Consider the following 27,663-nt stretch of genomic DNA (forward strand, 5'->3'; position numbering starts at 1 on the left):
CACAAGAAGTGGGATGTTGTGTGTGTGTCAGCACTTGAGCTGAGGGAGGAAAAGTGGCCCCACGTGGAGATCACAGAGGAAGGAATTGCAATGGGTTTCAGATAATCCTGCACCAGGAAATGGAAGTTTCTCAAAGTACAGCTGAGTAAAGACAGGAAAAACAAAATCCATTATAATATCAACCAACCACCAGGAATCCCAGTGTGGCACAGGGACGGCTGCATCGTAAAGTATGGAGAGGGAGGGTGGTGAGACTCAGGCAGGATGAGCACCTCAGGTGAGGGATAGAGATGGAGTTCCTCTTCATCACTCCTTCCATCCCCAACACTGCGATGAGGAGAGCTAATCAAACAGCAGAGAATACACAGGAGGCTCAGATGTACTACTAATGCTGTAAAATGCATCTGGGAAGAAAGCAAACACAGCATAGGTGTATTCCCTGGAGCAGCATACACTGGAGAGCTGAGAACAGCAAAGCAGAGCCCTTGGGATTTATAGCCCTACCTCGGCATGCTTTATATGGGGAGCAGGTGATACCCAGGAGGATCCAGGGCAGGAGTAGCACCAGCCTAGTGTTAAGGATGGCAGAAAGCACTGCTCCAGGCTAGGAGATTTTTTCCCTAAAGAGATGCTGATTCCAGCACTTCAGGATGACGAAGTCACATTTTTTTATTAGTATTATTTTTCTACGGTTTTCCCATGAAGGCCAATTAAACAGAGGGAAGACAGATGGTGGCCAGTTTGCCTCCTGTTGCCATAGCTCAGCCCATGCTTTCCCATCTCCCAGTGGTCCCTGCTTTGCAGTGTGCTTGGTGCTCTTCCTCAAACACAGCACCCTACGCAGCACCCCACCAGCTCTCCCCTGCTGGCCCTGCTGTGCATCCCACGCCTCCCTATGCAATAGTGTCAGTGCCTGCCCCAGCTCTGCAGTTCCCTGGTGCAAACCTGATCCGCAGCTACAGTTCCCTGGGTTTCTTATTTCCCTGCTAGCATCTCTGCTGCAGTGCTACAGAGTCCCCTGGCTTTCCCCTTCCCAACTCTCACCTCTCCTGAAGCTTTTACCCATTGCCTTTACGATGCCCTGATGCTTTCCTCTTCCCTTCTGACGGTCTATTTCTGCTCCCTTTTAGTAAGCTGTAGAAAGGGAAGTGCTTCAGCAAAGCACCCAGCTGGGCTGCACTCACGTCCATATGTACGCTTAGGGAGGGAGAGAGGAAGAAGAGATCCCACTTGGAGGCATTCATGGATGTGGGGCTGAGAAGAAAATGAACAGTAAGAAGTGACCGAAATATCAGACCACAAGCTCAAGAGATCAGCGGGAACCACAGATGGTTGCATCATCCCAGAGAAGAAATAAATGACTGGCTACACTGGATTAGAGCACAAAAACATTAACAACAAAGGGAATTAATGTCCTCGTAACTGGACTTTGGCCTCACGCACTGCTTCAGCCATCTCCTGCCTGGGTGCATTTTGCTGTGCATGATTTGCTCTCCTTGAAAACCACATCTGTCCTAGAGGCTGCCTACCTCAATCTAGCAGTGAGATATAGGTGATGTAGCACATAGAGATATTTCAGAGAGACAGGACCCATTTGACAAGCAGTGGCTTGAGAAGGGACCGAAGACACTGACTCACAGCTGGAGAGATGGGACAAATGCATTCTGCAGGAATGGCCTGTGGAGGGGAAAGCCATCCCTTATCTGTACTTCTTGACAGGCAGAATCACTACAGGGCACGGTTTCTTTATGACAAGTAGATTGCTTTCAAGTGTGATGGGAGTGCCGGCTTACTGGTGTCCATTGGAAACACCATAATTCTGAGCATTATGATTTATTGGGACTCAACAACCTTATTTAGCAAATGCAACCATGTACTGAGATTTTGGCAGCAGTATTTTCTCAGAATATCCACTGACAGGTGACAGTTCTTTCTCATTATTTATTATCCAGTTATTTTTTTGAGGGCAGCGAGGCGCTGGCACAGCTGCCCATGGAAGCTGTGGTGCCCCATCCCTGGAGGTGCTCAGGGCCAGGTTGGATGTGGCCCTGGGCAGCTGAGCTGGTGGTGACAGCCCTGCCCGCAGCAGGGGTTGGGGCTGGGTGGGCTTTGAGGTCCCTTCCAAGCCAAACCATTCAATGATTCTATTTACCCTCCAATTTAATGATCCGCTCACATTTATTTACTATTTCTTAACCGTTCCCTAACTGGATAAGTTCATAGGTGTAACTGTGGCACACATGCTTTTATTTGCTAAGAGGAAACTGGGTTGTTTCACATACTTGGGCACTTTACTTTGAAATTCAATTTCCACAAGCCTTTATGCCAGTAAAACGTGAACATGTGCATTGGAAGTTAACACAAGAAATGGGTGAGAAGAACACATTTTCGGGATATTTTTTTGTAAGACTCATTATGTAGATCTGAAATTCATAGTCATGCAAACTCAGAGGCATCACTTCATAACCAAATGAGAATCCCAGAAAAGGGGGGGAAAATGTACTAGAAAGGCTACAAAGCAGCCCATAAATATCACAAAATTAAGAGTAGGAAAAAACAACAGGATTTGGATCTCACTGATTTTCTTTTTATCACCACGGCTCTGCAAACATCTCCTGGCTTTGTTTCCTGTTCTGCTTTCAGCCTGCTCGGTGCAGATGCAGGCAGCCCTGCTTTGCCCCATCGCTGCCAGCTCCTGCCCGTGCAGAGGGGCTGCTCCCGGTGCTGCCTCTCCTCCTACCCACACGCCCTTCATCCACACTGCCACCACCCACGGGGGGGGGGAAGGATGGGATGAAATCTTTCTCAATGAAGGGCTGATGAAAGGAAAAAGAATTGTTCACATCAGACAATTCATAAGCGTCTTGCTCCATGGCATCAGCTTTGGAAAGGACACCTTGGAGTGTCTCAGATGTTCCCTTAGATTGGTTGTAGGGAAGACGAGAGCCGACATGGGTCCGGCGGGAGCCCCGTGCCGCTGCTCTCAGTGCCGTTGCCCCATCCCCAGCGCTGTTTCCCTCCGCCTCACGGTGCTGCATTTCTCTCCCACTGAGCACCACTTATAATAGGAATAACCGCTTAATTAGCGGCGATATCTATTAACCGCTTGTTTGTTAGAGCGTGAATTAGCAACCAGCCCGCTCTTCGAATCGCATCTCTACGTTCTTCTTCTTTAATTACATTTTTATCCAGGCGGTGCCACGGTCGCACAGCGAGCCGATACCTCCAGGGGTGTCCCTCCCCGCGGCGGTGCGGGGCCGGCAGCATCCCGACCCCCGACCACTCGCGACCTCGGCGTGTGCGTGGGGGGGGGGGGGGGAGACGAGAGCGGCGTTCCGGAACCGACCCGCTGCGGACGGGCAGCCCCCGCCCCGCCCCGCCGGGCTCGCCCCCAACCCGAGCGCATTGAAGCCCCGCAGCCCGCCTGGAGGGGGGCACGAACTTCGCAGCACCCCAACAACCTGCTGTGCCCCCCCGCCGCCCCCAGCCCCGGGATAAGCCGACCTTGCCGGGGGGGTCCTGAGGATTGGGGTGGGGGGGGAGGACCGCGGGTTGGCGGCTGATTCCTGAGCCCGGAGTAAGTCTCTTTTCTCTCAGCCCTCCGGCGCTGCCCGTAATTGGGCCGGGCCAGGGGGAGGCTCAGAGAATTGAGCAGGAGGCAGGGCTCTGCTGAGCGCGGCCGTTTTAATTGGCTCCTTTTTTTTTCCTCTTCTCCATAACCGTAGGGGAATGAAATGGTGAAGAGGGGAGGGGGAAAACCTGGAAAGCCGAAGGGAAGGAAAAGACGGCACGTTCGGCAGAGCCAGCGGGCAGGGAGGGGTGAGCGGAGCACGGGGCGCGCCGCCCCCGGACGCACCGTCGGGGTCGGCGGAGCGCAGAGGAGCGCCCGGAGCTGCTCCGGGCAACTTTGTGCGAGCGCTTCACCGGCGCCTGGCGGGAGCAAATCAACTTCCTCCGCCTCCGTGACCCTCCTCGGCGGTTCCCTTTCAGCTGCAACCCCCGCGGCAGCCGTCGAGGGGAGCGGCTCGGAGACCTCTGCAGCTGCAAATCGACTGCGCGGTGCGCGGAGGAGAAGCACCCGGCAGAGCCCAGCGCGCAACATCGGGGAAAGTTTGGAAGGGAGAAAGAGGCGGCGGGGAAAGCCGAGCTGAGCCGCGGTGTGCGCGGTGGGGCTGCTCCTCGCCTGCTGCTCCCTTCAGGCTGGCTGGGGTGATGCCGTACAGCTGGGAGAGCAATTGGGAGAAGCTTTAAAAAAATAAAATTAAAAAAAAAAAAAAAAAAAAAAGAGGAGAAAAAAAAAACGGGAAAAAAAAACAACCCAACAACCAACCCCTCCTGGATCTGATTAATTACAACAATTCCCTCCTTAGAAGACAAGATTTGGAGAAGACAATACCTATCCCTCCCTCCCTCTTTCAGCAGCTGGCTCCTAGCCCCCCCTCTTTGCTCCCCCTCCTTTTTTCCCTCCACCTCCTCTTTCCCCCGTTCGCTCCTGGGGCTGCGGCCAGAGCCTCTTCGGGAGGAGGAGGGCGGGTGAGGCTCTCCCAAGTTGGCCCCAGTTGGCAGCACTCGGGGCAGCCCGGGACTCCGGCGGTTCCTGCTGAACAAAGGAATCCCCTTTCTGGGAACGGCGCTGGGCCGGCCCGGCTCCTGCTTCTGCTCTGCCCCTTCGGACCGGCCTCTCGCGTGCCCTGGGCATCGTTTTCCTGGACATCCTCGAGCAACCTGGCAAGGGAAAGAGGGAAGCAGCGCTCCGCTTTCCAGCTCTCCCTGCTTCCTTCCCTCGCTCTCTTCTCCCCCTCCTTTTTATTTTATTTTTTCCCCCCTTTTTTGCTGTTGTTTTTAAATTCCCTCCCGGCGGCCCCGCCGGGGGGGTCCTTTCCTCCGCCCGAGGGGCGCCGGTGCCCGGCGGAGCGGGCGCATGGGGCGGCGTTCCGGGAGGCTCTCTCCCGCTCCCCCGCCGGATGCTGCCGGGGCTGCTTTGGCTGCTGTTCCTCGCCCGCGATGAAGGCGCTGCCTTGAAGATGGAGATGATCTGTGTTTTATTCCTCTCTCTGGTGCCGGCGTACAGCAGGGGACAAGGGGTTTACGGTAAGAAACGCGGCGGCGGCGGCTTCTCGGGAGGGAGGGGGGAGGCGAGGGCGCGGGCGGCTGCGATGGGATCAAAGTTAAAAAGCACCTGCAGCAGAAAGTAAACGATGCCGGCGGAGCTCGCCGCAGCTCGAGCGCAGAGACCGATGCAGCAGTAGGGCTCCCGGAGCCTGGAGCTACTTCGTAATTCCTCTCCGTAACCCCTGGCCGCCACGGATTGACGAGCCCGCCGGGATGCTCGCCCCAAGCGCTGCCTCCGAGCGGAGCGGGGCGAGCGCTGCCGTAGGGATTGGGTCCGCCCGGCCCGAGCTCTCGCCGCCGTGGGGCCGCCCCGAGTGGGAGACGCGGCGCCCCCGAGCTGCGCTTCTTCGGGGTGGGGTGGGGGGGGTGGACACGGAGGCGGCCCGGGCCCGACCCCCGCCATCCCCACGGCGCGCTCCCGGGAGGCGAGGGGTGATGCTGCTTATGCGCCCTATGGAACTTCGATGCTGCCCTTTTTCGTTTCGAAGCGGGGTTGGTGGTGGTCTGTAGCAGAGCTGGTGGCGAGCTGCTGGCTTTTATTTTTTTCTTTGCCGTTTCTTATTTTTATTTGGATTGTTATTATTTGGACAGCGATGGCGTTTATTTTCTCCCCTCGCCGATGGTGTGTGGCAAAATACGAGGTCCTGCAGCCCCTCAGCCTCCCGGGGCAGCGCACCCGTGCCCCCAACGAGCGCCAGCCCTGGGGGACAGCCGGGTTGTGCACCCCGACCCTCTCCCCGCCCCTTCCCCTCTCCCGGCCCTCTCTCAGCTCTGGCTTTACAAGCTCTGCATTTCCAATACACTGGGAAAAAAAGAATGAAGAAAAGCAGCCCACAAGCCTTGCCTCTCACAACAAGCCGGCTTTATCTTGGCTTACAACTCAGTTGCGCGCTGCTGTAAAGTCCTTCTGGGAGGCACGGCGCTGCCTCTAACAAGCCCGGCTCTCTGCACGCTGAAGAGAGACCCCAGTGAGAGCAGCCAGCCCCCTCCTCCCCCTTTTAGCAGTTCCTTGTGTGAGCCCTGGCAGAGCTCGGTACAGTCTCACTGACTACGGGTATGTCTTTGTAGGTCACTTTTTAATGATGTATTTCTTCAATGGAAACAATTCCTCCTTTCTCCTTGAGGGCCGGGATGTTAATTTGAGCGTAGGTCTGGTTTGTAAAATAACTATCTTAAATAAAGGGTGGATTGCTTCCATTTCTTTATTTATTTTTTCATCTTTTTCTTTTTCCCCCCTCCTCTCTTTCATCCTCCCAGTTGGTAAATCCAGAGGAAAATTGCAGGGCAACGAAGGGTGGAATGGAATTGCAGTGCAGAAGCCTGATCCGGGTGGGCTGTTTGATCCCTTAAGCAGGCAGAGCGCTCCCAGGCTGAACTTTCTTGGTTTTGTTTCAGTGTGTTTGCTGCTGGGTGGCAGAGCGGCCTCTCAGTGACAGGGACAGAGACACCTGCTCAAGTGTGCCTGAGGAGGCTGTTCCTTCAGCACAGTGAGCCCGCATTTGTTAGAGTTGTTGCTGAGTTACATCTCCAGAACAACTTACTCGTGGCTTTGTCTTCTCTCAGAAAGAGAACGGAGAAGCTGCTTGCAAATAAAACTCAGATAGTCTGGCGCTGAGATAAAAGCATCATCGTTTTGAGAAGTACCATTTGTACTTCTGGCTGTTCTTGTCCTTAGCCGCACAAAGGAGGACATCTGCTCCTTTTCCTGCTCTCCCTTCCCCATGTCTCCATCTATTTCTGAGGCTGGGAGCAGCCCCAACCACTGCTGGGACAACTAAAGTGGGTTTAGGGAGTGGTGATGCTGCCCCTCTGTTCCTGTGTGCCCTAAATGTGTTGCCTCTCACCAGAGCTCCGGGCTGGCTGCTGTTGGCTCTGCTGTGTTGTGAGCAATGCTCTGATTGTGGCAATTTTGGGAACTCAGGTGTCACATCTCAGGTCCGTTTTTCTCCTTTTGAGTGTTTGATACTGATGGGGACATGGAGAGGGGTGTGTATTGCTCTATAAATATATTTTGCTTCAGCAAATCTGCTAAGATTAAATCAGATTAAAGCAGATAAAGTATCCATGTGATGTACTCTTTAAATAATACACCCACGTGGATGCACACAAAAGACTTCTGTCTGGGAGAGCGGAGTTGTTGGAGAGCTTTATTGAGGGGAACGGCATAAATAAAGCGTGTGTAAAGGGGCTGCTGGGAAAGGAGTGATGGCACTGGAGGTGCGATTTAATTAGGAGTCAAGGTGCTGTCAGCTGCTACCTGAAGAGGCTGTTGTACAAATTGGCATTTGTTGCAATGACTGAAGAGTGTCTGAAGCCCTCTTCTCATTAGCTGATCCCACCTCTCCTGCCTTGCTGGTTGGAGCAGGACGGGGCCGGCCTGGTGCACAGAGGGCAGCTCACAGGCTGTCAAGGGGCAACTTCTGTAAGGCTTTTGCTGTGCCCTGTTCTAATACGGTGTGTGCTTTTCTGTCCCATTAGTGCTGCTGTTGGCGTGAGGCACGAGCTGTGACGTATGTATGGGAAATGCCACCGTTTGCAGAAAGAGAGGAAGAGGCAGCAGGAAAAGGCTGCTGCCCTCCCATGCTTGAAGTTAACTGTGCTTCAACACTGAGCATCAGTGGAAGAGGAGGAATAGAGGGGCTCTGAGGGGATGATGCCTCTTGTCTCCTCTTCAGAACTTTGCCTTCAGAACTTGCATAGCTCCAATGCAATGTGCGCAGGGCTGCAGCTTTGCTTCCTGCATGTGTAGCATACAGCTAACATTACTGTGTGCCCAGCAGCCAGCACAGCCTGGCTGAGCAGCAGCAGGGCAAAAGAGAGAGGGATGCTGTGCCCCTGCCTACTGTAACTCACCTGCTGAAGGGTGCATGAAGGATCCTTCAGAATGGCCCCTCTTGGGACTCTGAGTGCAGCATCGCCCAAGCTGAATGTCACAGCCCATGCATGTGTCCCTGCTGCCTGTTCTGGGGGAGCAGACACTAATGCCAGCTGTCCCGGACCATCCCTGTCCCCTGCTGCCAGTCACTGCTTTGCCAGCAGGAGTGGGGCTGCAGGCAAGGAGCTCTCAGCTTCCTTGGTGTTAGCCTCGTGCTTCCTGTGCACTCTGAGATGGGGCAGCAGGTCACTGGGTAAGGCAGCAGTGGGGCTGGCTGACTGGTCCCTCTTGGAAAAGGGGTGTGTGAGCAGGAGGATGGGAACGGCTGTCCCCCAGGCTGTTATATAGCTGTGTCATCTACATGTGCACAATATACTGTGCATGTATATGTATACATCCTTCTCTTTGTGCTCAGCCATTTCTCCTTGTTGTCCATCTCTTAAATCTTCGTTGACCCAGCTGTACCCCTTTGTTCCAGGCATTTTGTAACTGGAGGGCTACACCCAAGGATCAGGCTGGTCCAGGGCTTGCGTGCTTCTCCAGAAGCTCTGTGGGGTCAGGGCATTAAGTCTGCCCACCTCATGCTCCCCCTCACTGCAGCTCTCTCCAGATGCAGTGTATCGGCCTCACCCTTCTGTGCCACCAGAGCCTGTGTTTGGAGGTCAGGTCAGCAGCTTCACACACCTGATAAACCCTCAATTGACTTTAATATGCAGCACCAAAGAAACGACATTATGCTTTTGACAGGTTGTTTGCAACTTGCTGGTAGGAGTCAAAATATTTCAGTATAGGTGTCATCAGAAACCACCATCCTATGCTAATTTTGGTGGGAACATGAAGACAGATGTTGGATAATTTGACATGAGCAGCTCAGCTTTTGAAATTATCACCGTGTCAGGTTTGCACTGGATTTATCTTTCTTTCTTATTTTTTATTATTATATATATAAATTTCAGACGATTCTAAGAGATGGGGTGGAAGATGCAATAAGGGCTCTATAAGCAGCTGAGGGTAGCCTTGGAGGTTTACCAATCAGACAGCGATTCAGCAGTGGCAGTGAGGGATGCTGTGCTGCTGGGACTGCTGTTCTTATTGTAAATGAGAAGACAAAGAGACTGGAGACTAGAGATAGTGTGAGGCTTCTCTCCAGCCTGAAGCCTGGGTGTTTCCCCAGATCTGGGCTGGAGTTACTGTTATTCTGCTCTTGATTGGTGAGGTTTTGGTCTTCCAGTCCCTCCTTCCACCCATACTGTGTTCTTTAGCTTTGTTAACCATAATTTATGCCAAAGAATTTTGCCTGCACAACTACAGCTCATGGAAGCATTGAGGAGTGGAGTTTGTGCCCCTGTCCCAGGCTGGATGAGGCTTTGAGCAACCTGATCTACCTTAGGCATCCTTGTTTGTTGCAGGGGAGTAGGACTGGATGGCCTTTAGGGATCCCTTCCAATTCAAACGATTCAATCATCCCACCCAAGCTTCACCTGCTGGATTTAATTCAAGCTGGAAAAATGTGTCAGTATCCCCCAGGCTTGTGGAAGACAGTGGAGGTTGTGATGCATCTGTGTAGAGCAGGGCCCTGTGATGCACTAGGGGTAGGGAGCGTGTGTGCTTTGTGTCTCTATGCTCATGTTTAAGCGGTGAGATTTCTCTGCACTTGGGAGCCAGAGTGCTTGCTTTGAAAGGAAAAGAGCTTTCATCTGCCCTTTGTGGAGGGAAGGGGTTGGAGGAACAACAGAGGTTTATTTTTATAGCCAAGTGCTTGCTTAGTGTTCAAAAGAAGAAATTAAATGTGAGATACCCGGTGGAGTTAGTGATAAAAAAAATAAAATATTTTAAAAAATATATATAGAAAATCAACATGGTTTTAAAGATCTAGGAAAGAAATTGAGAACAGGAGCCAAGAAAGAGAAACCTGGGCATCTCTCATCTTGGCTCAACAAAAGTTGAGGCACAGAAGGGCTCGGCCGGGCCAAGGCCTGTTTGGAGGCAGAGAGATCGTGGCTTTTATCGAAGCAGCAGCTCCAGCTCTGCCCGGCTGCCGGGGGATGCCGCCCTGCCTTCCAGCTCCAGCCCAGCTGCGGCACATCTGGACGCGGGGCCGCGCCGCTCCGCTGCTGCCCGGCAGAGGGGGCTGTTGCAGCGCCCCGGGGCCGGGGGAGCCGCTGGGAGGGTCGGGCGGGGGTCCCGTCCCCAACGGAGTAAGGGCGATTCCTGCACGGACACGCGTGGGGAGCGGAGGGGCGGAGCGCTGCGGGAACCCGGGCTTGGGGAAACGCAGTGCGAGCTTCTGCCCGGCCCCGAGCAGCTCCGCTGGCTGCCTGCCTGCTTGGTTGGTCTGTTTTTGTTTTGGGTCTGGTGCTGTCACGCAGTATCCAAGCAGTGATGATCCTATTTCCTTCTTACTATTTTTTCTTTCTGTGAGTTTTCCATTTCCCATAAAAGATCATGTAAAGAAGCAAGTGTGGACACCGTAAATCCTGATTTGATTTTATCCATGCTCTCAGTGTTTGTGTTTTTTTCTCCCCTCATACACCTGTGTGACTATGAGTTGAAAATAAAGCCATAGAGTCATAGAATGGCCTGGGTTGAAAAGAACACAATGATTATATCTAGTTTCAATCCCTCTGCTATGTGCAGGGTCACCAACCCCTAGAGCCACATCCAGCCTGGTCTTGAATGCCTCCAGGGGCATTCATGTTGGATGTTAAAGGAATCTGAGTAGATAGGAGGGCAGAAGGGTACTTCTCATGGATGGCCTTCCCCTGGAGGAGGACAAATGATGGCATTTAGGTGGCAGCTGGCCAGCAAGTTTTAATCCCTAAATACTCTAGTCTATGGCCAGTAAAGAGGGAAGTAAACAGAGAACTGTTGAAATACCACTGAATAGAAATGATTATTTCTTTCAATTTCCTACTTGCTTTTCCAAAGTAGCCAATCTGGTCACACCAGCATATGCTTCTATCACTGTATATCCAAAATTTACAGTAAGCTTTGTAGTCTAGTTGTGTTTAAAATCCTCTCTAGAGGATGTTCCCTCTGTCCATTCCATAGAGAAAGCTGTGTTCTTAGCATTGCACTCATCATGAAGAGTAGCGCAGAGGCAATTCAATGTTTCAGCAGTTGCAAGTAAGGCAGGACAGAAGTGGTGATGGAGTGGCCTGGTGATAAGGGGTCACCACTGCTGTCATGGGAGCAGGTCGCTGCACTGCTGGGCTGCAGGGACAGGGACAGCAGGGCTCTAGGTGGCTCTCTGTAGCTTCTCTCTTTCCTGTAACTCTTCTTGCTCGTGCTGTGGGTTGCTCATGGGGTGTTGACTGCTGTCCCTCTGCTTGGCCTTGAGCAAAGGAGAAAGAAGAGACGGACTCCTTAGTAGAATCTGTTGTGACAGGATAAGGGGAAATGGTTTCAAACTAAAAGTGGGGAGATATAGATTGGATATAAGGAAGAAGTATTTTACAATAAGGGAACTGAGGCACTGGCACATGTTGCTCAGGGAGGTGGTGGAAGCCTCATCCTGGAGACACCCAAGATCAGGATGGATGGGGCTCTGAGCATCTGATGTAGCAGTAGGTGTCTCTGTTCACTGCAGGGGAGTTGGACCACATGGCCCTTAGGGGTTCCTTCCAACTTAAACATTCTATGATCCTGCAGATGTAACAGAAATCTGTCTGGCTGTGATGTGTTGGCTTGTGGCTTCTCTCTGCTGTGAGCTGTGCTGGAGGATAAATGGCATGCAGGCACTTTTGCTGGGCTTTGTGTAAATGGAAACAGTGGAAGGGTGAGGATAGCAATTTGCAGAGGTGCAGTAAGGGCTGTAATTTCCAAACAAATATTAGTACACGTTGCATAAAGAAGAGCTGGCGCAACACTGAAAGCTAAAGTCAAGCTGTGAGGAAGGCTTTAGGATGTCTGCAGGTGGACATTTAATGTGAGAAGAGCTGCTTGATGTTACTGCTCCTGTTTCGGGAGGAAATGGTCCTTCACTAATTGGCATAAATTGTTCTAAGAAAAATGTGGATGGGAATCTTGTGCATCACTTGTGTCCCTCCATGATGGAATAAAAAGAAAAAAATGAAGGTGTGATTCACAAAGATCTTTGAGAAACACAGCAAAACGCCTTTTGGGTACAGATGCCTCACATGTTGGAAGAGTCATTTGTAGGATTATATGGTGAAGAGTGACTGCCTCTTGCTAAGTTTAGCGTCTGGATCATTCCAGCTCAGAGCACCACTTGGACCAGTGGGGATGTGAGAAATGGAGGCTCACAAACTAATTTGACTTCAGCTGGAGAAGGGTGGCTGAGTTCCCCTGACAGTCGAGTGCATGTCTGATGTGTTCACTCAGCTGCTCTGGAGTATTTACACCACAGTTGTTAGACACTGAAAATCCTCTCAGGGCACACAAGTAGGGTTCCTCATGGGTTTAGGGTTTTCCCATCACTATAGTATATAGGAGTATACATCCTACAGACATTCCACTCTGCCTGAGAGAAAATGATTCACCCTATGCAGAATGGAGAATCGAACATCGATGAAGTTTTCACCATTCTTTTCTACCTGGTAGAGTGCAGCTGGTATTGAGTGCGATCCCTGCAGCTGACAGGTGCAAGATAAATACATCCCCAAGAAGAAATAAGTTTGTATATTAGGTAACATTTCTTCTCAGGATGAGTGGTGAGGTATTGGAATGGCTGCCCAGGGAGGTGGTGCAGTCACCATCTCTGGAGGTGTTGAAGAGCTGTGTGGATGTGGCACTGAGGGACATGGTCAGTGGGCATGGTGGGGGTGGACCGGTGGTTGGATGAGATGATCTTTGAGGTCTTTTTCACTCTTAATAATTCCATGATTCTAAACTGCTGAGAACAGATTCTTGTCCGGATATCTCTGACTCATTATTATTTAGCCATAGAAACTACTTTCATTAATGAAGGAAGTTAAATGATTTTTTTATGGCATCTAAGGAAGGACAGTAAATAATACTGATTTGCCTATGAATGAGCAGTGATTTGGGATGGGTTGAAAAAGCAAGAAACAATATCATAGGTGTGCTACTGTGCATCTGGGCCAGAGGAGAAGTGATGGTAATGAGGTTGGAGCTGTGTCTCTTGCAGTGAGGCTGGATGCCAGAGCTGAGCATAGCTGTTGAAGAAGGGATGTCTAAATACACAATATGTTCTTTTAATTACGTGCTAAGTTCGTATTCCTATGTTTATTACAAGAACAAAGATAGGGAAATCTCCAGCTCTTGTTCCACAAATGCTGACAAGGGCTGAGAGGAATTAATGTTACATAGTTCATTTTTCTTTTGAAAAAATGTTTTCCCTATTATATTTAGAGCAATTAAAATTTGCAAGTGTGTTTGTGAGAAGGGGTAATCTTGATCTGTGATTAAAAACAATTGCTGCATAAGAACACTTTCTTATCTCTGGATACAGAATCAGAAGAGGGCAGTGGTGATAGCTGCTGGGAAGAGCCCCATGGTAAGGTGCAGTGAGAGACAGCACCTTGCCTTTACAAGAGATAAATGCTTGGGTACTGGATGAGAATAGGGGCTTCCCAGTGTTCTGAGGCAGTGGGATCAGGGGAATGTCTTTGCAAACCAGCCGACCTGAGGCGCACATACACTATGCCTGCACAAAGTGGGGATGTAACCTGCGTGTGCTCCTGAGCTGCCTTTCAGCTGCTGTGAAAGCAATGCTGTGGACAGCAGGTCTAAAATTAATCTTTCATTTTGAATTCTGACTCGAAAAGCTCTCCTCGAACAGCTCCCCGCAAAGATGAGCCCTGCATTTAACTGCAGTTGAGTTTCTCAGTTGGTTTTTTTTCCAAATGGGATAGTCAAGCTCCCAAGGCACACAGCTGCATCTGAGACGTTACCCATAGAAACTAAGCTCCGGTTTGGGTTAAAATAGCACAATAATAGTTTGTTTTCTGGTCAGTGGAATGATACAGCAGATCAGGACTTTCATCCTTATTCCTGCAGAAAAAGGAAATAGACGGTGGAGAATGGCTGTTTACTATGATGCGCATGATTAATACCATAAATCTTTCATGTGGGGCTGCCGGGTGAAATGAATGAGTGTTATCACAACAAATTGGAAGGAGCGGGTGGCTGCATGCTCATGTTTGGTAATCAGGCCTGAAACGTAAAGTAAAAGGAGAAATTAGCCGAAGGTAACGGTGGCTATCAAAGCGCTCTGTGCCATTTGCTAAGCCTTGGCAGAGCTGACGTGCTGCTTTTTGCAGATCACAATGAGCATATGTACCTACTTGTGGCTGATGGTAGTTCCAAGTGGCCAGCAGCAGTGCGTGTGCTACTTGACAAACAGTTCTGCTTCTCAGATTATTGTGGAGACATCCCCAAGTATGTTTGCAGCATATGGCTTGCTTAAGGAGATCGCTTTGGATAAGAGACACCCGATAAGACACAGCAGATCAGCTGTGTATCGCGCAGCTCCCTGGGGTCAGCAGGGTGTGCAGTACAGGCACAGAAAAGAACATTGAGGGGAGATGGGGAGTGAGCCCCACAGCACAGCACTGCGGGCTTCCTTGTGTTGAGTGGGTCAGCAGCACCCAACAGTGTGTGGGAAAGCTCCAGCATAGCTAATTGTAAATGGCGTTTTAATTTAGGAATTGCACTTGATTATTTCAGGGCAGGTTTAGAAGAAGCAAATGAGGAGGTGGGGAAAGGAAACCTCAGCGTGAGCTCTTTGCTGGCTAGGCCTAAATAAAAGCTTTGCAGAAGGAGGAAGCAGAGGAAGGTGCTAAAAAGTACTATGATCTGCAATGTGCTTGGAGATATAGATAGGGAAATGAGAAGGAAATGTGTCTAGCTATTGCTAGATTTAAAAAGAGAGAAAAGAAATTGATGCTGTTGACAGTGTGTAAATTCTAGGAGTGAGCATATTTCTCTCTTTCATTGCCCTCCTGGTAATACCAGCGACATTGTTGCTGTTGGAAATGAGGGATTGAAGAGTGAGTGAGAAGCATCGTCCTCAACAGGCAGGAACTGTGTTGGAGTGGAATCACACATTTCCCAGAGGGCGAGAACTGGAGCTGCAGGGCCATGAAAGTGGGATGCTCTTAGCACCCCTTTGCAAGAAACAGGAGAATCTGATGCACCTCTTACATATATATTCCTGTACCAGTATTTTAAGTATCATGAGCAAGAATTGTTTTTTCCTGTTGTATGGGAAACTGGTAATCACAGCCTGAACACTCAGATTAATCAGCTGAGGCAAGTGTCTGGTCAGCTGTGGGAGCACAGGTGAGAGTAGTTGAGCTGTGCTCCCAGAAGGGGTGGAGCTTGACTCCACCTCCTCTAGACCTCATTTAAGGGCTGACCACCACTAAGGCAGCATCTCTTGGAGATTGCTCCCTGGTGGAAATTGCCTCTGCATTTCCCAGGGAAGGTGTCCATATTGGTGAGTTTTTCCTTATAAATAACCTTTTGAATATTGGTTGTCATCTTTGTGTCATTCCACCTTACACCTGTAGGAAACAGTTGTAGTAATGCTGAAACTGGAGCCCAAATCCCAGGATGGGATAGAATGAGCAACAGCTTGTGATTATGGGTCTCTCTTGCTGAACTAACACTTTGGATTATTATTATTTTTTTTTTTCTATACCATGTTGTCTGATTGAGTTTAAGACACTGTAATTAGTTGTTTCAGTATATTTGGCTGATTGCATTTTTCTTGATACAAGGTGTAGCGGAAATGCTGTCATGGCTTGAACCAGTGATTGAGTCCTTGGTGGGAATGCAGGGCCAACCCAGGGGTGTTCAGGTGCATGTAATGTACCTGAATGACTAGAAGGGGTGAAACCAGGATCCTCCTCTTCTCAGATCCCATTTAAGGGCTGGTAGTGAAGATAAGGGTATTTTGCTGGAGATCCCTGTGTACCTGAGGCCCTTCTGAATGTGAGCATCTTCTTTCCTTTATTTCCGTGGCTATTGTAGTTGAGCAAATCCTCAGTTGCTGCAGCCTGGGACCTTTCTGTTCTATTGTCTTTGCTGCACTTTCCATTGTGTTAAGCAAAGTCTTATTTTTGGCTGTTTTGTCACGCCTCCTTGCCTTACAGGTATTGATGACTTTCCACCTGTTAGCCTAGAAGGAAATGATGCAGCTAAGGGGGGGTGGGAACAAGCAGGCAGCCACTGTGCCTAAACTGTGAGGATCCGATGGCCAGGCTCACTCCAGCCTCTGTCATTGCTTGGTTGGGAGGAATGGTTGTGTTTCTTCAGCTCCTCTATGAAAGCAAAAGTTAGAAGGACAAATAAAATCTTGGAAGAATTACTGATATCTATCCTGGCTTCGGTTTTTGGCTCTGCTGTGCTACTCATGTAGCTGGTATTTTAGTTCAAAGGGAGTTAAATGTAGATGAGATGTTGCTCTGGTGAAAATGCTGGCCTGAAATGATGCACATAATAACTTGTATCTGTCAGTTTTGTGGGGTTTTTTTGTTGTTGTTGTTGTTGCTGTTGTCTCTTTCCAATTCTGTTTGAAGACTTCACTGAAAGACAAGTATGTTAAAATAAATACAGCAAGCATTAAAACAAAACACAGGATGTCATGTCTGTTCGTTTCTCCCGGTGTGAACGGGAAGTGATGCCATGTGTCTGCCTCAGATATTTTGAAGGTAAAGCTGGTGATTGCAGGGAAGACACAGACAAGCAATTTCAGTTGCAGTGTGGAGTCCTATCTTAGTAGAATCATAGCATCATAGAATTACTCAGGTTGGAAAAGACCTCAAAGATCATCAAGTCCAACCGCAGCCTAACCGTGGTACCCTAAATCTATCAACCCTCTGCTAAATCATATCTCTGAATAGTTCAGAGGTTTCCAGGGATGTGACTTTATTTATTTCCTCCCATCATCATTACGTTTTGACTTGATTTTTGCAGTGGTGTGGCAGCTTCCACTTGGATGCGTTGGTGAGCATCATTTCATTGATGGCTGGCTGCTGTGGTCACTAGGCTACTGCCACTTCAGGCAGCCCCTGAGGTGCCTACAGCAAGGTGCTGCTGGAGAGCCCATGTGTGAATCTGCTTCGTAAAGCAGTAGGATGCTTGCTTTGTGCAAGCAGAATGCAGTGCCTTAGGACTTAAGCTGACTACATGCAATGCTTACGCAGAGTCATTCTCTATAGTTAGGACTTTCTGGATCTGATGGTTTCTCAAGAGGAATTCCTTGTTTCTCTGTTCTTGAAAAGCTTCTGAATGCTTTGATTTCAAAACCCACTTCTCTGAAGGACTTGGATTGTGTTTATAGTTACTCCACAGTGTGCTAACTCTTATACTTGATCTGTAGCTCCAATCTCAGTGAGTTATGCCTCCACTTTCATTGGTTGCTCTTGGAATGATGGGACAAACAATCTTTCCTACTCACAAGATTTTTAACTGTTTCCTATGGTAGCTGATATTCAAGTATGCTTTCCTACAGGCTGCAAACATAGCACTCTTGTGACTTGCTGTCTCTGAGCAAACTGAGAGCAGCTGGCAACGGTAGATCTTTCTACCCTTTGCTCTGGGAAAGGAGGAATTTTTCCTTTCCTTGGCTTAATTGCATTATACTTAGCTGAGACCATTTTTCCTTGCCTTTGTCACCTGTGTTTTTACCTAGCTCTTCTTCCGGCCTCGAAAAGTGCATCTGAAAGGAAGAGACATAAATAGAAGTAGTGTTCAGGATATCGCTCAGCTTTGGAGATGTATGCCTCATAGTGGGGAGTCTGTGTTCCTTTGTTCCTGCTGTCTTTCCCTCTGCCTTCTGGCTTTCCTTGGTTCCCGTTGTTCCACCTTCAGAATCCTAGCTGTATTCACTTTGCCTAAAATATTTGTTTGAATAGCAAAAGCTATATTAAAAGGACGCATTATCAGCTTAGTTTAAATACACATGTTGGCTCTGTGAGAGAGTGCTTTGCAAAGAAAGTCTGACTGTATGCTTTTGCACATAAAATGAGCGTGCAATTAAAAGGTCTTCAACAGAAGAAAGCCCTTTTCTCCTGCTTCCTGGCATGCAAATGCTGGCATGCTTCTGTATTAGGATTTGTTGCAGGGGAAAACCAAACAGCAGTGAAATCATGCTGGCATTGCCTTTATACAGAGCTATAGGACCAACGGCAAACAGCAGCTGGAAGCCTGGTTTGATCTTTCTGTATGATTAAGTTGCAGATATGGTGCTGGTGGGAAGGTAATTTCCTGAGCCCCTTTCACAAAGGATTTGAGCATTTTTGGAGTAACTGTCCTCCATCTCTGTTTATGGCAGTCCTTCAGATCTGGCACTCTGTGTGGGTTGCTGTGGTACAGTGCCTTCAGAAAGGCAAGAGGCTGCTTGGCGTTGTAGGTTCTTCCCCTACCTTCACTTCTTTCTTTAGTCTTCATTTTCAGAACACCTTGTGTGCTGTGGAAGCTGCCTCCAGGCCTATGAAGTTGCTGTGGGTCTAAGCTGTTTCTACCAACTGCACGTATTACATTTGTTACTCTAGGAGAAATACGCAAGAAGAATCCAGGCGTAATGTGTTTTGGTTCTGCTGCTAAACACTTCAAAGAAGATGGACTTTTCTGCTGTGTCGGTTTCTCCCCTTTTTTTCCTATTAATCTCACTGTGATTATTCATACATGTTTGAAATTAAATGAATCATCCCACTGTGGTGAGAACCTTGCCTGGTGGTCATCAGGGAGTTGGGATTCAAGGGGCAGCTCCTGGGTATCTCGGGCTATGTGAGATCTGATTGTCGGACTAGATGATCTTAGTGGTCATTTCCAACCTCAGTGATTCTGTAATTATGTAAAGTGAGGCAGGGTTGGCAGTCTCCAAGGCTGCTTCTATAGCCACACTAATGTTCTCTGTTCTTGTGTTTTCTCTTCTGGTCTGAATGGTTATCGCTGGTTCCATTTTAAGAGCAGGAATGAAAGAGTGACCTTTTGGCTGTTTTGTTTTTCCTGTCAAATTAGTTGCTTTTCAGATTCCCTGTGCTTCCTTACTCTGATTTCCTTTCTGTTTAGAGACATCTTGCAAACCCCTACACCTTCTATGTAGCTTCATCTGTGTGAAATCTGTCCTTAAAGTCCTTCCTCAAAACAGAAGTTGAGGAACAGACCTTCTGTGTGTGTCTTCTCTTGTATTCTTATCCTGAACTTGCGCTTTGAATATGCCTTTCATTTCTTCAGTAGGTTTGGCTGAATGGGCTTCCTTGCCTTCTCTGGTTGTGTGAGCGGTTCTTGGGGAAGCAGATATGTTCCCAGATAACTTGTCTGTCTTCCCATCATCCTCTAGGAAAAAAGCCAGGTCTAGATGTTCCACTGCTTGTGTTTTCTGGGTTAGTGCATCTGCTGGAATGATACCCTTTCTGGTGTGAGCACTGGTTGGGCCAAACTGCTCATCAGCCCAGTGCAGACACTGAGAGGAAGCCAAAATGCTACTTTTCCATGTACCAGGATAGAATCCCTCCAGGTGCTAAACTTGCCAATATGGGAAGAGAATGCTGTACTCTCACGGTACTCCTCTGCTTAGAGCACATATCACTGCTGGATCTGTATTTTTCTGTTTCCTCATTAGTTTAGAATTACAATATTGCTACAACATCTGGAGATAGGTTGAATAGAGATGAGTTCAGCCTCCTTTGCGTCAAAGATGAGGAGGATGTCATGCAGTTCTTTTCTAGTTAAACTGGAAGAAAGGTCTCTCAGGAGCATGTCTCCTTCTAGAGCTGATCTTCTGCAGTACTTGGTAGCTCTTCTCCAGGGGTATGCATACCCACAGACCTACAGGGAGGTGTCTTAGGTGAGTAGTATGGTTGTAGGTATTATAACAAATATATTGTTCATCCGTCTTGGGAAAACTGCTTTCATATTTCTAATACCCCTTGGAATTCCTGCTTGGGGGAATTTGTGATGTTTTCTGTTCTGGGAGCTCTGTGGCCACTATCCAAGGAATGTGAAATTTCTGATTTTTATGGTAATCAAATGGAAATAGAAGAGACCAACACAATATACAAGGGTGAGAAGAAAATCTACATTTCCTTTTAAAGGAAGGATTATGCCCTACAGATCTTCTGGTTGGAAGGAACCTCTAGAGTAATCTGGCCCAGCTGTTTGCTGCAAGCAGGGCTAAGCCTGAGGCTGGAGCCAACTCTGAAGTTAAGACAAGTTGCTTGGGTCATTCTCCAGCTAAATTTTGAGCGTATCTAAGGATAGGAATGAGCTCTTTGTTCCCCTCTGCTGGTGTTTGACAAACCACAGGACTATATATATATATATATATATATAGCCTAGTGAGAGTTTCCTGTGTTTCTAAAGTGCTTTGATTTAACTCTGCTGTAGTTAGCATAGTCCTGGTGTAGCCTGTCATGAAGACAAACAGAGAAATCGTAGATGCACTGGCACAGACGTTTCTACACTTTTCATTTTACGTACAATGCACTCATAGAATCATTAGTGCTGGAAGGGATCTCTAAGATCACCTAGTTGAACTATCAGCCCATTCACAACACCCTCTAACCATCTCCTTCAGTGCCACATCCATGTGGTTTTTGGAGTCATGGTGACTCCTCCACCTTCCTGAGTAGCCTGTTCCAATGCCTCACCACTCTACCTGAAAAGCTTTTCTTAATACCCAGCCTGATCTCGAGTAATGGCCATAATTAATATTCTTCTGTGAAAATAACAACCAAAAAAAAAAAAGATTAAACAAGCGTGGAGTCAGAGATGGTGCAAAATATCAATCAACCTACTGCCCACATACAACAGGGAGAAAATCCTTTGCGCGTGTTTATATTTAGATGTGTGTGTTTGTATGTAATACGAATATTATGTATGCATATTACACAGACAAACATGTTTTGCAGCAAGTTGATTGAGGTACCCAGTTCTGGGTTTTTTGATAGGAAAGCAGGGAGTGTCCAGGTGTCCTGCATTGTGTGATTTGTCAGCATGAGTTAGATGCATCCCCAGGGCATAGCAACAAATGACTGGGTAGGAAGAAAGATGCACGGTTTCTCAGGATGCTTTGTAAAGGGAACTTCAGGTCCTGTTCAGACTGCTTAGTTCAAAGACACTTGTGGTGTGCTAATGTGACAAGGGGACCTCATCTCACGTTGGTTGCCCCGGGGTTTCTTTACACTTTGAGTTCTCCATGGGTGCCCAGTTGGCAGCCTTGCTTCACAGCATGAAATGCTGGAGTAGGAAACTGAAGATTTGGTTTTGCTTTCTCTCTTCATCTGACACAATTGTAGTTGGCGTGGAGAGTGGGAAGCTGGGGTAGGAAGTAGGTTTTATTTTACTCCCACTGAATTTTATCTGGGCAACGTGCCCTGTCTGAACAGTTGGCTTGGTAGCATTTTTATTTTCCTAATGTGCTTAGTATCTGTTCTTTGTCTTTCCCTCTCTTGTAGAGCCATTTCCAGATTAGAATGAACAGGCATGTGAAAAGGGACTGGGGAGATGGGAAGGTCTGTGTCCAGGTGTCAAAAAACAGCTCTGACTCGGTGTGAAAGGCCGACTTTACTGGTTGCTTGCTGGTAAAGTCTTTCAAAGAAGAAAGGAGACTTCTAGTGTCTGTCTCACCCTGAGTGCATCTGATATCTGACCCAGGTGGTGATACGCATCTCTTGCCACAAATAGCTGATGAAAATAACTCTGCTTTCATTATAATTTTTGTTGTCGCTTTTAAATATCCAATATGGAAACCTCACTGCTGACCCTCCTGGGTTTTCTGAGAAGGAGTTCAGTGTGTAGCCAGCCCATGCTCATGCTTTGCCGATCCCCTAAATGGTTTGCATATGTATTTTAAGGATGTGGGAGGAGTATGTATGTATGTATGTGCAAATCTCAGTGCTGCTCCTGAGCTGCCTCCTCTGAGGGAGTGGCAGTGCTGCAGCTTCAGTAGAAAATATTAATGCATGTAAACATTTTTCTAAAGGCATTACATCTTCCTGCACGTACTTTATTATTTTCCCACAAATCTGACTAGATGTGATAGATAGGTAACCAGGGAGCAAGGCTGGGGAAGCGTGCTAGAGAGGGAAGGAGGGAAACAGGATTGAAATAAACACAAGCCTGCTGTAATTCAAAACAAGGCAAAATCAGATTGTGTGCTTTGGCTAATTTTCTTATTCAGGTATTGATCCAATGGCTGCTCCAGAGTCTATTAGCAGTCAGCCAGTGAAAATATTTCCCATCGGGGGCTCTGACCTGAGACGGGGGTGAATCTATAGCAATTTGTTCAAACAGAGGAAAGCTTTTTCCTCTGATTTGTATTCCAATTTGCACAATATACAGAGGGGGGCCCTGTTGTGGGGGTTTGCGGGTTGGTGCTTGTCAAGTGGGAATCAAGCTTGAGCCAGGCAACTTGGCTGAACAAAATGCCTGATTAAACTCAGGGCTGGGCACCCTCTGTCTGTCTCTTTGGGTTATCTGAGAGCTTTGCAGACTGGTATGTTGAGGGGAGTGAGACAACTCTTTGCATCCCCTTGGTAGGGAGGAGAGGCGTTCTTGTGCCATTACAATATATTCATTTGCACATGCATTTCCCTCTATAGCTTACTGAATTTTCATGGTTTTCAGCATGGACCAAGTGGGCTTTCAGCTGGCTTGACTATCATATCCCCTGCTGGAGAAGAACAGTGTGGATGTTGCAACTCTTCACTTGAGAGTCCACTGCAGGAGTTCCTTGGATCCCAATGCTTTATTGGGGTTTGACGGAAGTTGCCTGATAAAAAGCTTTGGGACCCAAAGGTTCCATCTCCCTAAAGACATGGAGTTCACCTTCTTATTCCTCTCCCCATTGGTTTCCTGTTATGTTGTTGTTTCAGAAGTTATTTAGACAAGGAAACCATTTTGGGATCCCTTCAATCAGTGCTTGCATCTATCAATAGCAATAGAAAAACGTGACAAGGTTAGCAAGGCTCGTGGTTTCCACTGTCTGTTGGGTCAACAGCATGTCTAATGCCAGTTACTTTCTGATGGTCCCTGTGTCAATCTGAAGACTTTCAGGTCTGGGGTTTAGCCCACCTGTCTTAGGAATGATACAGCTGTAAAGTTGTGGTTGGAGGTTTGGGAAGTTAATTTGGAAAGCCCTGATTTACACAGACTGTGCATTCTGTTCCTGAGAGACTGGAAAAATATATAGTTGACTTGACATACATCATTATGAAATATGTAATTGGAGGTGGTCTCTAAACATCAGCTGACCTATATTTATATGGCATATGTTGGGCTTGCATACTAGACTGTGATACCATGCTGCATGTTTTCCAGTCCTTGTCCAAATACAGGAGCCTGACATGGAAGAATTCTTCATGCAAAGAGGCAGGAGAGGAAAAACCTTCCTTTACAAAACAGAGTAGGGAGAGTGATGGGGCAAGTTTATTCTCTGTATGCCATTTTTTAGCCTTTGAAATTGGCTGGAATTCTCCCCAGCCTTGTTATTCTTGCTTTAATTTAGTGAGGGTCACAGGAACTCTTAAAGGGAGAGAGAGGATAGGAAGGAATAAATAAATTAGCACCTTATTTTAAATCTGTTCAGTTTTTAGACCACAGGCTTATTTTTGACTTGGCCATAACTTTCAGGGAGCAGGCCTGGATCCTGAGTAGAGCACTAATTCCAGCATTGGGAAAGAGTGAGAATGTTTATGGGATTTTTAAAGCAGCCAAGCAGAGGTCCCTGCAGTCAATAGCATGAGTGGAGTGTGTGTGGGAATGATGACAACAGCACTTTGTAATATTTAGGAGAGTATTTAATGGTATCAGGGCTGTGGAGCATACTCTTGCTGCTTTTATGGCTAGCACAGGGCTTGTTAAGGTGCTGAAGGGAGGCACAGTGCTGGAGCACTGGCTGCTGGGGAAGGGATTCCTCAGTCCCCAGCCCGCTTCCTTCCTGAGGGGACCCCCATTCCTCCAGCTTGCAGCATTGCTTCTAGACAGAGCAAGTCCTGTGCCAGGCTGCCACAGCAAAGCCGGCTGGGAGGGGGGGGCAATTAAAATCGAAGGTGCCACTTCCTTGATATGAACCATTGATTGACTCCCATCAGGTGATGGATTTTAAGCCTTTCGCACCAGTTAATTGGTCCAATGCCTGCCTTAAGAGTGAATGGTTCCCAGGGCTTCAGCAGAAAGAAGAACGACTCGCACGATGGAGTTGTCAACTTGTGGGTCCTTCACATTGGTTCGGTTGTGCTGCCCTTTCATTCTGCTGCCTCCTCCTGGGGCTGTGGCTGTAGGAGGGAGCTGAACTGTTCCTGTTAAAGCCTTAAACACTTCTGCCTGTCCTCTGCAGAGCTGTGTCCTGCAGTAAAGAAAACAAGTTAGCATGCTGAGATGGATCTGTGCTGGTGTTGAAATGTGTGCTGCTCCCATGGGGATGCTGTGCACAGCACCGTGCAGCAGCCTGGCAAGAGGAAACTGCTGGAGCAAGAGCACACAGGAGGGCTATTAGTGCTGCTTTGGCTTGCTTCTAGGGAGAGAATGCTATGGGTGACTGTGTACCACCCAGGGAAGTGGAAGGGAGGGACTGAGGCAAGCTGTTTCCTCCAGCTGATGTTTAAAGCTTTATAGCACAGTTGCAGAGAAACAGCTGGGAAAAGGATACTGAGAAAGTACACAAGATATCTGTTGAAACCCAGCATGTCCCTGCTGCACAGCAGTCTGTGACAGGTCCCAGAACCACAGCCTACTGTGCTGTTAAGCAGGACTGATACAGTATGTTTCTGTGTGATCCCAGTGATTGTACCAGGCTCCTGTCTGGTTCAGGGCTCTGAGAACATCACCTGTTTCTCTCACCATCTCTGTTGATGTGTGCTGTTGTGTTCCCCTCAGCATCTTGCAAAGTCTATATATTTTATTGTTTTTTGTGAGGTAACGATGCTGGCAGGGTTAGTTCCCTCAAGATCTGAATTCTATTCCTTGCAGAGCTCACACACATCTGCCTATGAGTGTGCCTTCTGCCCACACTGCTGGGGTTCAGTGTGACTCAGGAGGGGAGAAACTGCTCCATTCAGCATCTTCTCCTGCTGTGAGAAGTCTATGAGTATGAGCAAAGTCCAGGGGCTGCATCTCCCCCTGATCTGCTGTGAAGAAGGAGCAGCTCTCTCAGTCCTCGCTGCAGCTCCATTCCAAGTTAAGAATGTGTTTGTGTGCAGTGGAGGAGACCACAGGGAGCAGCTTTGCTGGGCAGATGAGCACTGTCTGAGACAGCCGTAGAGTATGCAATGCTGTCTTGCTGGTACACTGCAAAGGACCAAGGCTTTTGGGCTCCCAAATTTACTGCTTTCTCATTCTTTGCAGCTTTGCACCACCAGCCCTTCCTTACAGCTGCATAAAATCTGCTTGCTGGGGTCTCTACATTTTAGTGGGAACCAGTGTAACCATATTTATTCAGCAGCACAATTGCCACTGTCACATGTGCAAGGGCACTGTGAGCCTTCTGCCATTTACTGCTGCTTTCTACTCTGGTAAGGTAGAACTGTAAGCATCCTAGGCAGTGCTGTGGGGCCAGTCCACAGGATACAGCAGTTGATCCCTGGTTAGGGAGAAGGATGGAAGCATCTCTCAGTGCTTGACTAGCATTGAAAGGAGGTAAATGGCAAAATGCTGTCTTACTTGCTGCACTGGTGTGAATATCTGGTACTGTGGTAGTTCTTGGGCTTGGCTTGTTACCTAGAGACCTGCTGTGCTCTGGAAAACACCATACCATGGGCTTGTTATTTTGTTCTGGGCTTCTATGATTGCAGGAGGGTTTTAGTGCCTGGTTTGAGATCATATTTAATGTTCCTCTTTCTCCTGCCCTGTTCAAGTGATGTTTGATGCTGCAATGCACCATTAAGCTGGTACCAGGCTCTGTCCCCACGTGAATGCATTTCTGTGGCAAGTGGACTGATTGTGGGAGAGACAGACCGTGAAACAGCCTACATGTGCTTAGCTTTATGAGGAAGGAAGGAGCCTGTGAAGGGAGAAGAGGTGAATAGTAACTTCTACTGTGAAGGTTCTAGCTCAAGCAATGAGTAGGAGGTTATTGCAGGTTGTGTGCTTTGTAGCCTGAAACCTGTTATTGGAGAGGTTATGTAGGAGGCCCTGTGCCTTCCCTGTTGCAGGATCCAGCCTACCACATTCTGCCCTGTAGGGATAATGGGAGGGTGGTGCTGGCATCACTGTGGTGTAAAACCTCCCCAGCTGACTTTCATTGCTGTGCTAGCCCCAGGTCTGTCAGGCAGTGTTTGCTCTGATGCTGTGTCAGACACATCCTACGCCTCTAGCTTCACCTTGTTTCCTTCAGAAGACTGAGGGGCTCCACATATTGAACAGTTTCAGACCTGCAGTTGGTAGGGGCAGTGACATTTGTGAGTGCTCCCAGTGAAAGAGAAGAGCAAAGGCTGTGTCATGTGGAGGAAACAGGTTTTAGATGCCAACATCTTGTTTGAATGCTCTTAATTCATCTGTAGGACTCTGAGCTGGCCTTTGGGTCTGCTGTGGGCTGGCACTGCCAATGTGGTGAGGCTTCTCTTGCACTGGAAAGATACGAGGCTCCGGGAGAAAAGGTGTCAATGCTTGTCCTCCTGTCTCAGGACTTTGTCCTTCCTTCTCCATCAGACTCTCCCACCTGCCAGGCACCTACTTGCTCCAGCACAGCCCCTTGCCCTCAGAAGCTCAGCAAGAACACAAAGGAGAGCAAAGCCAAGGGAACGCAGGAGCATCCCTGCTTCCCAGGGATGCTTAGATCGAGGTGCCAAGACCTACTAGCGAGATACGTATCTGTGACCTTCTGTTGCTCCTGTCAGGCACTTCACAGTCCTCAACGTGACACCGACTAAGTTACAAAGCCGTGTCTCAGCAGGCGACAGCTGCTCCTGCTGTCTTTCTCACTCTTTCTGTCTGGCAACAGGATCTCCTTAAATACATCATTGCATTTGCACTGTGACAAGCAAAGCTTGCAGAGTAAAGTCAAACAGCTTGGGTTCAACTCTTAGATGGGGATTGTAGTGCTGTGTACACATCGTTCCCTTTGCATTTTGCCCAGGAGCAATGGAGTAGCAATAAAAATATCCCTTAGGTAGCAATTCTTATGGCATTAGTCTCTAGCCTGGCTGGAAATGTCCTGATCTGCAGTGTTTCTGGCCCAAGGTAATTTAGCAAAAGCTCATGATTGCACTGAGCTATAGCCACCTCTGAGCTTTGCTCAGTAAGGGAGTGTTTGTGGAATCTCAAAGACTTCATTATCTTGGAGTTTGCAGGATTTTTATCTAAAGTTATGTGGGCTGGAAATCTTGCATGCCCAGACACCTGAGATCACAAAATCAATTCTGCCGTCTATTAAATAGGTGTAATTCCCATCGACTGCAGTGAATGTTACAATTTTGCAGCGGAAGGTGGAATTGGATCCATACGTATTAGAGACAGAAAACCCATCACCAGTTTCCTCTTTTTCCAAGGTCAGTGCGAGACTCTTCCTAGGTGTTTGTGACCAGCGCTTCCCCCAGTCTGAAGTGGACTGGAGATGACTGTATTTCTCACCACTGCTTTACCATTAAGAAGGGACATGTGACTGAGGGTATAAAGCCAAGCCTGCTGTCAGCTGTTTCTGACACTTATTTTTGTGAAGACTTTGGGATTTTTTTAAATTGGGTTCTAATAAGCACTAAGAATAATGAAATTAATTCTTCCTGGCAGACCTCCCCAATTGCTTT

The 27,663-nt window shown here is 48.2% G+C and overlaps 1 protein-coding gene across 5 annotated transcripts in view; it reads left to right on the forward strand.

Annotated features, from left to right (window-relative positions):
• Window positions 1-27,663, forward strand: part of MDGA1 (MAM domain containing glycosylphosphatidylinositol anchor 1) — a 202,609-nt gene that overhangs the window by 69,726 nt on the left and 105,220 nt on the right. For 2 of the 5 annotated variants that reach the window (XM_015857816.3, XM_085541222.1), the window contains exon 1: window positions 4,518-5,091. The exons of 1 other annotated variant lie outside the window; for it this stretch is intronic. In XM_015857816.3, the coding sequence (XP_015713302.1) occupies window positions 4,965-5,091 (127 nt within the window). In that variant the 5' untranslated portion in view covers window positions 4,518-4,964. Of the gene's footprint in view, window positions 1-4,517; window positions 5,092-27,663 lie in introns of those variants that run through there. 2 more of the 5 variants (XM_015857815.3, XM_085541224.1) reach the window with 1 other exon arrangement.

Source organism: Coturnix japonica, chromosome 3, assembly GCF_054131305.1.
Source record: "Coturnix japonica strain WE chromosome 3, WE-NBRP24, whole genome shotgun sequence".
NCBI classification, from domain to species: Eukaryota; Metazoa; Chordata; class Aves; order Galliformes; family Phasianidae; genus Coturnix; species Coturnix japonica.